Source organism: Belonocnema kinseyi, chromosome 3, assembly GCF_010883055.1.
Source record: "Belonocnema kinseyi isolate 2016_QV_RU_SX_M_011 chromosome 3, B_treatae_v1, whole genome shotgun sequence".
In the NCBI taxonomy this organism is placed as follows: domain Eukaryota; kingdom Metazoa; phylum Arthropoda; class Insecta; order Hymenoptera; family Cynipidae; genus Belonocnema; species Belonocnema kinseyi.
The window spans coordinates 22213542-22225521 of NC_046659.1; the positions used below are offsets into that span (position 1 = coordinate 22213542).

Here is an 11980-nt window from a genome sequence, read left to right on the forward strand (position 1 = left end):
TAGAGCTCCAAGGAGATTATGTTGAAAAATAAAAAAAAATTTACCCAAAAAAAAATTGTTTTTATACTTCATTCTAAGGACTTATTGAACTACCCTCGTAGTGTGTCTGTCGTCATCGTTGTCGTCGTCCTGTTCGCCTGTATACATGATAGTTTTCAAAGGCTAATCGGATTCATTTGCAATGTGGCATACAGTTTCATGTATGAGAAAGAAAAATCGAGTTCGTTAACCAGCTATTGTAAATAAAAATTCAAGCAGTTCAAGCATTTTCAATATTGTTTCAGGTAATAAAAAGAAAGATCGCATTTGTTAAACAAAAAAACAAAAATAAACTCCTTAGGTCGAAAAACGTTCGATTTTACTCAAAATAGCAGTAAATAGAATTTTTAAAGTAAAAAAGGTGGCCTTGAAAAAATTTGAAAATGTCCTAAATTTTTGAATTTTTATCCAAAACTTTAATGAGCTTAATCTTTTTTTTTTGGTCCCTGAAACAGTGTGCCAAATTTTTTTTGCATCCGATTTGTCTTTAAAAATTTATCCGGTATAAAGACGACGACGACCGACAGTTAGACACCACCGTAAAACCGGTTTTTTCGGATTCCGTGGGTCTCGAAACGTGGAGATTTGAAGAAATCTGTGATAGTCAGCTTTCACATACAATTAATACCTTTTAAATATGATAAGAATGTAACCATTCATTATTTTTTGTGCGATTAAAATTTGAATTTTCGATTTTTTAACAAAATTCCAAGAGTTGTTATGATAATCTTGTAGGGTCTCCAGAAAGCGGAGTTTTTCTTCTTTTGACTTTTTTTCATATAGTTAGAGCCTTTTCCAAAATTTTGAGACCACTTTTTTATTTTAAAATTTGTATGTACGGATGTGCTTAGTACACAAAAATACGAACAGTTTGATATACTCCTTCAGCGCAAAATATGAAAACCGATAGGTAGACACATTATTGTTTTGAGAATCCCTGCAGCAAGTCGAGTCTCACGGCTCAATTAGCTGTAGCTCGAGAAAAGACCTTGAGGAATATCGGGAAATACCGAGAACTACCTCACACCAACCCACAAATGGAGAAAAAAAAACCAATATCGAACGAGCGTACCAGTTATTCAAGTGCAGTAACGAGAGGCCGACAATCTACACCAAGTACCATTTGCAACACGCAGCGCACACATACAGCAGTCATGGGCCCAGCAGCCGCACAGCCAACAGTAGCCTCGCAGACGATAACAACATCACAGTCAACCCGCAGCCTAGTAAAGAGCGAGGAAATTAAACTCTACAAAGAATACGCATCCGTATGTAATTTACTATAAGATAAGTTTAACATTAGAAAGATGTTAGAAATAGTCAAAAATCTTTATCAAGAACTTGATCAAACCGATGATAAAAGACAACAGGGAGTCATATTTTCTGAATATTTTACACTTCGGAAATTCAACATAATTACAATTTTCTCATAGCCCATTAGAATGCCAATGGCATTCTGCATAAACAAAGGCAGATGAGGCACTTTTTCGAGAAACACAATTTAGACAGTTAGAATGCCGGGGAAGCTATTCTTGTCAAACAAAACATCACTTGCACATAAGTTGAGTATAACACTACAATAGCTAAATCCATAGGGGTTACACTCACGAATAATATCACTTTAACCTCAGTATAAAATAAGAATAAAATAATCGCCTTGGGAGATTTTAATGCCAAACACAATCACTGGAATTGTAGAAATAGAAAAAACATGGCAATAAATCTAAAATTATAAAATTAAAAATCACTTCACAAATCTAGCCCCTGATGCACCAACTCTTTATCCATATACGGATACCTTTTGAGACTCGATCGAAGTTAAGATTACAATTCGACTTGAAATACCCCTTCCCCGGGTGTCGTCCTGGTAAAATTTGTAAGCATTACTTCTTGTTTGACTGAGGGCCCCACCTGCTGAACGCCTCGTGAGCAAGCAACTAGGAGCTCGATCGAGGTACCCCGAAGACTTTACGGATGGAACTGAACCCCCGTTAGAAAAAGCCTCGGGCCATCCAGCGTCAAGCATCACCCGTCAAGCAAACTCCGTGTCCCATCTTAGACATTGACTAATGGGATTAATTATTTTTGGATAGAAATTTAAAAAGTTCAAGCATTTTCACAAATTTTGAGATCGTTTTTTTATTTCGAAAGATCTATTAACGGCCATTTTTAGTAGGTAGGTACACCTTTATTTTTCGACCTGCTGGTCCTAAAAAATTGCTTTGCTTACATTTACATTTTTAATGTGAGGAATTCCTAAAATTAAAACCAAGAATCTAACAACCAGATTTGGACAACAACCACAAAATTTTTCCATTGCAACCTGAAAAAAAAACACTTTTCTATAAAATAAACAAAAATGTTGGAAAAAAATTTAAAAACAAGAAAAAAGAAAAATGGAAAGGCAAACAACCAAATCCCCTTCCTTCTCTTTTTTATTTCTTTCACCTTCTTTATTTCTACTATTATCAAAAAATAATCACCAACGTTTTGGCACTCATACAGCACCTTTATCAAGGAAAAAAATAAATAAATGCAAAATAAAAATTCGAGCAGACAGGAACAGCGAAAAAAACACGATTCTTTCTGTCTAATACCCGAGAATCAAGTGAGAGTTGAAAAGCAAACCAGTTAATTTTCAGAATTCCTGAAAGTAAAACCAAGAATCTAACGACCAAATTTAGACAAACGCCATAAAATCTTCTCTTTGCAGTCTAAAAAAAGCAAAAATCCGTCAACACCATATCTCTAAGACCGCTCGCTCTTATAGCCTTGCCTTCCTCGATTCGCCTCGCACGCATGTCCCTACTTTCTCGCATTGCCAATCTCTGCTTCCGTAGCTAATAACTAATACTTATCCACTATTTACAATATTTACAATTTTCTAACACCTACTTCCTCCTCTATTCACTATATTTTGTTATTTATTCCTCTTCCTCCTTCCTTCCCTTCTTCTCCATCTTACCCTCTTCATCCATTCTACGGCTCTTTCGCCCCCCCCCCCACTTTATGCAACAATACCTCCATGCTTATACCACTCATTTCCACGTCCTCACATTCCTCTAACCAGTGCTCCACTTTTGCATGCCCCTTCCCGCACAAATCATACATCCTCTTCTCTCTATAAAGTCAGAACCTATTATAATCCTCCATGCATCTGAATCTTATCCTCTCTATAAATTACTGGCTTCCTTTTCCTCATTTCTCACACAAGTATTGCGCTGCCTCCCTTGGTATAATCCATCTGTAGTCCACTCGTTCTAAAATACCTTTCCTTTTCAAACTCCATCTTCCCATTCCAACCTCTGTTCTCCTTCTCCTACCAACACTCCCTAACCAGCCTATTTCACCCATCTTCCAAAAATGTTGCCTCATATTTACACGCTCGACTCCCCGTTATAATCTCTAAACCAATTACTCCTGTCTCCCTCCTGATAATATAGTTAGACGTATTCCTTGTCAAAGCCAATATCCACTTTATATATCACCCGACTACATAAAATAAGACACTCATCTTTAGCGAATCGAACAATTATATTTTCCTTCCAAAATCATCTGCTAACAACCTCTTTCCCAGCCCTCACACCTGGCTCATCAACACATTTTCCCTTCTTACGATCTATTTTATATGACCATCCACTCCCCCATTTCTCCCAAAGAGAAAACCCAGGTACAAAAACTTTGACCTCCAGTACCGCCTTGCCCTTCTACTACCACTACCCTCCCTTGTCCCTCCCATTACCTTTCCTGCATACTATAACCTTGGATTTTTCCGTATTTACCTCGACCCTATTCTTATCCAGGTATCTCCTAAACCTTTTCATTATCTCCTTTAGAGCCTCCTCACTCTTTGCTAGCAGCAATATATCATCTGGACATGCGAGTGGCAATATCCTGACCCCTCCTACCATAACTTCTCCTGCCACTCCGGTGCTAGCTTACTTTCCATTACAAAAATCGTTGATCTAATCGGACACCCTTGTTAAACCCCCAATCATCCAGAAACCCTTCGAGATCCCCTCCTTTCCTACGCACTATCTTTAGTCTCTTCATATACCTCCCTTAACCTTTCGAACAAGCCTCTCTCCAAACCCTCTCTTTCATCGACTCCCACAACCTCACACTATTCAACGAAGGGAACGTGCATTTTCGATCAACAAAAAACACGTACACTTTCGCACCCTTCTTAGCTAATTCTCTATTGACCACGTGCTTCAAGACATAAATTCTCTCTAATTCTCGTAAAATCTCTCTAATTTTCTTGCATTTCCCTATCTCCTTTTTTATACAGTGTTACGATCAACCTCTCCCTCTATTATCTTCTGAATCCCTCCTCCTCCATACTCTTTTCACTAACCCCTTCAGCCTCTCTATTACCTCTTGTGTTCAAAACAGTCAAGCTTCGATCTCCACCCCGTTCTGCCCTGCTGCCTTAGACATTTTCAACCATACCTTTTCTATACATATTAATTACACAGGCCAACATGGTTTTGTTGTTGCAAAGTGGAGGGTCATTTCCGAAGTAATTTTTTACGTAGAATCCGAATTCGGTGTCATAATTGGCCCATCACGTCAGGATTTTAAGGTATTTGAGGTTATGTACCCGAAAAATGACGTTTTTGGCTACTTTTGAGGTTATTTACAGAAGACACCAAATTTTTTGGGATTTGTATTTAGTTGTAGCGTATAGTACTGCTCTTTCTCTTCAATTTAAGAGTCGCAAAGTTCAATCACCACTTTTCTTTACCAAATTACGCCAATTTGAAATTACGAGATTATCCCATTATGTCCCATTAGTCCCATTATGTCTTAAGCATTTGCTTTAAATACTTTGAGGCAAACATTTTCTACTGGGTGTTTTCTCTTAAAAATTTGTACTCGGGGGATTTCGGGGTTGTTGAAATCTCAAAAAATATTGTGTCTTCTGTACATAACCTCAAAGTAGCCAAAAACGCTTTTTTTTGGGTACATAACCACAAGCAACTTAAAATCCTGACGTAATGGGCCAATTCTAACCTAAATTCGGATTCTACGTCAAAAATTACTTCGGAAATGACCCTCCACTTTCCAACAGCTGACATGAGCCCATTATTTGCAGGCCTGTGTTATCTTCCACATGGCCTCTTCAGTCTTAACTGCTCCCGATAGTTCTTTATCGCCTCTCATCCATGTCACCCTCTTTCCTAACGACCCTTTTTCCCCACCATGTCTTCGGCCACACTCCCTTTTATCCACAAACCTAATGGCTGATGGCCTGATTCCACCCTCCCTTCCACTGCGAATTTCTCCGTCTCCTTTCATCCTTGCATATCCATGATCACATAGTCTATCACCGATACCCCCACCTTACTCACATACGTGTATTTTCTATCTTAATTCTCTGTTACCAAACCATTCGCCATAGCCCAGCCTCTATCGTCTTAGAATTTTCGTCATACCCTTCTGTCTCTCTCCATATCTTATCCTTCTATTTCCTTTCGAAGCAGTCCCCTTTCCTGTAAAAGATCCCTTCCGCCCCAATTCTCGCAATACTTTCACACTTTCTTTTATCTTTTCCGTCCAATCCTTATTGTACACAGTGATAAAACATGACATGCTACTCCACCTATCGTTACTGCCCTCATTTGCGACCTTCCCCTCACCCACTCCATGAATTTCTTCTTCTAATCCATCCTTAATATTCACATTGAGTACTCACATTCAGTCTGAAATCATAATGAAGTGAGGTTATGATTCCGACAGTTCTGGAAAGTAATTCTGACTCGAAATGCGCAAGCGCAATGGCAAGAAAAAGTAATCTTACTCAAAGAGCGAAAGCGCAGCAGCTAGAAAAGGTCTTTTTCTAACTGCTTTTTACCACGGTTTCGGAATTGATCACTTCCCGCACGCAACATTGTATTTACCATTTTGTATCTTGACGTTTTGATTTCGAATTTGGAATCAGCTACCAAAAAAAACCTATTCAGGAATGTTTAGTCAAAACGGATTAATTTTTACAATTGTGATTCACTATTTTAAATTCACCATTTTGAATTTTTATATTTCGTCTTTGGATTTAAAATCAGCAACCCGAAAAACAAACGTGTAGCAACTTTTAGTCAAATAAGTTTGTTTTAAATTATGATTAACCATATATTGGATTCTTCATTCTTAATTTTGACATTTTGAGTCCGGATTTAAAATTAACGACCCGGTAAATCCCCAAGTAACAAATTTGAATGAAATCGGTTTAATTTTTACAATTGTGTTTCGCCATATTGGATCCGCTATTTCAAATTCTTATATTTTGAATTCATATATAAAACCAGCGAACCCAGTAGCCCTTAAGGGGATTTATTAGTTATAAAAAGGAATGTAAGATTTTTTTCGCAATCTTGAATATTTTTGTCTGATTTCTTGTAAACATCATCTAAATATTAGTCCCTTGGTTTGGACAAAACCGGTTTTTGGATAAAATGTTTATATTCACTTAGGAATAATTTTGGAGAGAACAATAGAAAAAAATTGCAGTGACACTCAGTGTAACCGTATGTCGATTATCGAGGTACTCTCCATCGACCCTCGTAAAAATCACGAGGCAGACTCCTTGGAGCGCAGTGAATTGCTCGTAAATAATGTCCCTTTCATTCTTATAAGATGCAGACCAGTTACAAAAATGAAATCAGGAAGGTATGGCTTGATTCAATTTTAATTAGCGGAATTAGTTTATTGTCATAATTTGAAGCAATTGAAAAAAGATTCATGAAAATCGGTTAATATTTGGAGTATATTGGAAACATTGACCTATATACAAAAGTGAACCCTTTACGGAAAACTTGAGATCTATTCCCTTAATAGGAATAGTGAGTTCAATTAAAAAGTACTGATTAAGAAGTCTTATTAACTTCGAATAATAAGCCTCACTAAATTAATTATCAGTTTTCTAGTTAATCTGGTGAGAAAATCTTACTAAACCAGTTAGTAAACGACTTCGCTCGATTAAAATTATCATTTTCATTTTGTCCACTTGAATTTCAAATAATGAACACTGAGATAAGATGATGTTTATATATAATTTAAAAAAAATGAAGGTGTGTAGTAAATACTTTATCCGTATATAAACGGGAAAAATTATTCCAATTTATGTGTTTTACACGTGTAACAGCATCCTTGAATTGCAGATTTTCACACCTTTGTGTTCAATAAATATCATTTCCCGAGTTTCAAAGTTCAAATTCAGGTTTTGGATGAATGTTTAAATTAAAAAGAAACAACGAATTCTAGTAATGACTCCACCTACGTCTATTACAGGTAGTTCATTAATCTTTATATATTTTTATATCATCTTTTCAAAGCATGACAATTTATACTTCAATAACCGCTGTCCATATTATTCTCATTTCTGAGCGTTTCATTCACACTTGTACAATTTTTATTTCAGCTCTTTTAGCATTTTTAAAAAAAAATTTATTTTAATTTTGAATGTTTTTACGCAGAAACCAAAAACTACGCGTTCTATCTGAAAATTATTCATAACAAAAAGTTTAAGAATTCAGAAAAACAGCAGCTTTTTGGTACTTGTGTAGAAGAAGATAGTTATGAACAGTAATAAATTGTTGAAACAACTATGTTTGTGAGCTTGCATAATTTATTACTTTGGTAAGTTAAGGCGCGAGTAAAAATTAAAAAATTAACAAAAAAACAACTATCTTAGCATTAACAAAGCAGAAGATATTTACAAGCTATCATAATTTGTATAAATATTTTTTTACTACATTCAATTTAATTATTAAATCACTTCAATCGAAAAGAAGGCAATGTTTGAAAATTTCATAAAACCCGCGTCTTTCTGGCATCATGCAATTTCAATGTTATTAACAGCAATAATGAGGTATGAAAAAGTTCTTTACCTTAGTCTAATTAAAAATTGAACAAAAATTGTAAAATGTTTAAGAGAAATAGTATTTTCTACAATTATTCTCAGGGATCAGGGCATCATTTTTTTCAAAAGCGAAGACACGAAGGTATGTGTATGTGTATAGATATGTGTATAGGCATGTGTAAATATACAAAGGTGTGAAAATGTGCAATTGAAGAATGTTGTTACATGTTTCAAAAACATAAATTGTATTAGTTTTGTCCATTTATATACAAATAAAATAGTTAACACTAATATCTTGACCTCAATTTTTGTTTTAATTAAATATGTGCATTTTAATCTCATCTCAATGGTCATTATTTGAAATTCAAGTGCACGAAAAAAAAATGATAATTTTTCTCGACCGTAGTCGTTTCAATTTTCAGTGTTTCTATAATTACTGCAAATATTAAACGATTTTCATGAATCTTTTTTGCAATTTCTTCGAATTATTCCAATAAACTAATTCAGCTAATTAAAATTGAATCAAGCCATAACTACGTGATTTCAGTTTTGTAACTCGTCTGCATCTCATAAGAATGAAAGGGTAATTATTCACGAGAAATTCACTGCGCTCCAGGGAACGAGGGCAGATGGGGAGTGTTTAGATAATTGACATACAGCTACACTGAAAGTCACTGCAATTTTTCTCTATTGTTCTCTACAATTTTATTATTAAACAAAATATAAACATTTGATCCAAAAACCGGCTTCGTTCAAGCCGAAGGACTATCATTTAGTTGACCTATGCAAGAAATCAGACCAAAATATTAAAGATTGCGAAAAAAATCTTACATTCCTTTTTATAACTCTAATAAATCCCCTTAAGAGCTGCTGGGTTCGAGTGATGAAATTTTCTTTGATGAATATAATGCATTCCTTTGAGGATAAGAACAGCAACTTCCGTCGCCATTGTTTCAGAGTAATTATGCTTCACATTATTTTATGGGCTGGATGTGGAATCAGCATACAAAAATCTAAAAAAAAACGTATCGAGGCGTCCTAACGGTAGGATGCCAACGCACGCGAGACGACATGACGGTACTTAACCAAAAATTAAAACAAAAAAAACTAACCGAGAAGTTAGCGCTAGAAAGTCTTGCTCGCGTAATTGAGCAAGATGAGGCTAGAAGTTGGCCAAGATTAAAAGGTGCTCACTCGCTTGTTCAAATCATGAAAGTTCTATCTCGGACGAGCAAAGCATGAAGGTTGTCACTTCTCGCGTTTAGATTATAAGCGAGAAGTAGCACCTTCATGCTTTGCTCGCCCGAGATAGCACTTTAATGTTTTGATGGAGCGAGCGAGCATCTTCTAGTTTTGGCCAACTTCTAGCTTCATCTTGTTCAATTCCGCGATCTAAAACTTTCTAGTGCTTACTTCTTGGTTAGCTTTTTATTGTTTATATTTTTGGTTGAGTATCATCTAGTCGATCGCGTGCGTTGGCATCCTATCGTTAGGACGCCTCGGTATGTAGAACATAAAATGCCTGTGGTGTTCGATAAACGAAATTTGTTACAAAAATTGCTAACTTCAACAAAGATTTTTAAGGTCACAATTTATTTTTTATATTTTCTCTATATTTTTCCTACAGTTGCTAAGGAGTTATCTTGAATTAAATAAAAAATGTATCTCTAGGTCATTCCTGCCAAAAGCTCTACGATTTTGAGACGAAATTCAACAACAATGCGCATAGTGGGCTGCCAAATAATTTTTTTAGAATAAACGAATTGTAGGGGGGGGGGGGGGGGGCACTTTTTGGACCACCTTCAGGATCACCTATAAAATCACCTTGACAGAAAAATTTTACTTACTGTGGAAACGCCTATATAGGAAAGAAAAATTAATTCTTTTAAAACAAGTGATTTCCAAGATTTTAAATATTATTTATGTTGATTGTTTTAAAAATATATTATGATGTTAGTCAATCTTAATAACGTCTTATTTTCAGTTCCCGAAATCTACAATGGAAACTAATATCTGGAGTCGTTGTAAAGAAATCAGAAAAAAACAATATAGGTAAGTTTGTCATTTCTTCTTTTTCTTCTTTCAATTATATATTATTCTGTTGTCAAGCAAACGAGCATCCACATATTGAATACTATATAGATATGGGCTTGCGCGGTGTACCCTAGACGAAGTAGTAAATTATGTTTCAGTGGGACTAGTAGGCATACAGATGTAGCTGGCGTCGATGTTGCACTCTAGTTATATTTAACGCGAATGTACAAATCTGGGATTCGTATACACTGTACTCTTAGCTAAGTGAGCAAAATAGAAAGCGATGATAGAAAAGCCAGTGCTGCTTCACTGGCTATTTGTGCTGATTTTCAGTACCTAAACGGCACTGAGAGGTGATGGGATGGTCATATAATGCTCCCATTGTATTCATCACGTACCGGGCGGGAAGTGTTATTTGCAGTACTTGGTCCCAACCAACCCGACTCGCCTTTTAGAATTTTCTTCAGATTATTAATACTTTTGTTTAATTTATAAATTTTATTCTCATTATACATACTTATAATTGGAACTTGTATACTAGTATACTGTTTTGAGGTTGAATTCAAAAATGTTGTCTGTTTTGACATATCTCATTCCATTTACGAGATACTTCATATTCATTCCAATTTTAAACATCTAAAAGAAAAAAGTTAGACATCTGAAATAATCGAAACCCGTAGATTCTGAATTTTTAAACTTCTCATAGTAATTACAAAATTTTACAATTTTTAATTTTTAATCCCTTTCAGCTGGTCTACTTGTCGCAGGTATAAAGGACACTTCTGCTGTCATTTAAAATCGGAATCTGAGTAGCTTTAAGCGAGCAGCACTGGAACGGCACTGGGCAGTGACGTTTCAGTGCGGTTTTCAGTGCTTTTTCATCGACAGGGATCCAACTACGTTAGAAACGAACTTTGTGAATAGTCCAGTAATTGACAATTTCACAGTAGATGATTTTGGGTTTTACCAGGTACTAGCACTCAGTACCCAGTAGTGCCCAGTAGTTTACACGTATAAATGGAAACTTTCAGCATTATTTAATTTAACAATTTTATATTAAATGCCGTTAAAATAAGAATTTTTAAATTTGAATGTCACGTTAATCAAATAATTGAAAGGTTTTTGGTTGAAGAATATAAATCCGCTTTATCATTTTTAATGTTTTAAATTGAAGAATGGATCGATAAAATTTAAAGTGTGGAAAATTATATCATTCAATTTTCAGTTAGACATTAAAAATGGAACGCTTTCAAATCTCGTACAAAATTAAACAAATTTTCAAATTAGAAGGTAATTTATTTTAATTTGAAGTCCTTAGAGATCAGTAATTTTTGAATTTTTATTTATATATAAAAATAAAAAATTTCGTTTAAAAATTAATAATTCAACAAAATACATTATTACACAATCTGAGAAAAAAATTACATGACTGGTAGTTAAATTGACGTTTATGTGTGTGGAAAAAAACATTAAATTTGAGATATACGAGGGTGGATCAAATATAAACCGGAATTTTACAAATACTTTTCTTAGCCAATCGCAAGCACTCTCACAATGTAGGTTCTTGTAATGTAGTGTATTAGGAGTGGGCAAAATGCTTGGTGAGCTGTTTGACTCAGTCAATTCGTCAGTACAGCTATGAGTGAGCAACAGGTTCCAGCGTCTGTTGCACAACGGGTTATCATATTGTTTTTAACTAAAGAAAGCGTTAAACCGTGCGAAATTTTGACTCGATTGAAGGATCAGTATGGGGATGATACTCTGTCTAAAACTCAAGTGTTTGATTGGGCCAAAAAGTTTAAGAGTGGACGAGAAAGTGTGGAAAATGTGAGTCATAATCGACGTCCAAGATCAAGTGTCTCTGGCGATAACATTGGTGCAGTTCGTGACCTTATTGAAAGTGACAGGCGGTTCACTATTCATGAAATCCCTTTTGCAGGTGGACATTAGCTATGGAAGCACTCAAACAATCATTAAAAATCATCTTGGTTTCAAAAAAATCTGTGCCCGATGGGTCCCGAAGTTATTGAACGAAGATCAAAAAAA

General features: G+C 35.3%; 1 protein-coding gene across 2 annotated transcripts in view; it reads left to right on the top strand.

Moving 5' to 3' along the window:
- Positions 1 to 11980, top strand: part of LOC117169557 (PSME3-interacting protein) — a 167075-nt gene that overhangs the window by 122311 nt on the left and 32784 nt on the right. For both annotated transcript variants that reach the window (XM_033355983.1, XM_033355984.1), the window contains one exon: positions 9885 to 9952. In XM_033355983.1, the coding sequence (XP_033211874.1) occupies positions 9885 to 9952 (68 nt within the window). The remainder of the gene's footprint in view (positions 1 to 9884; positions 9953 to 11980) is intronic.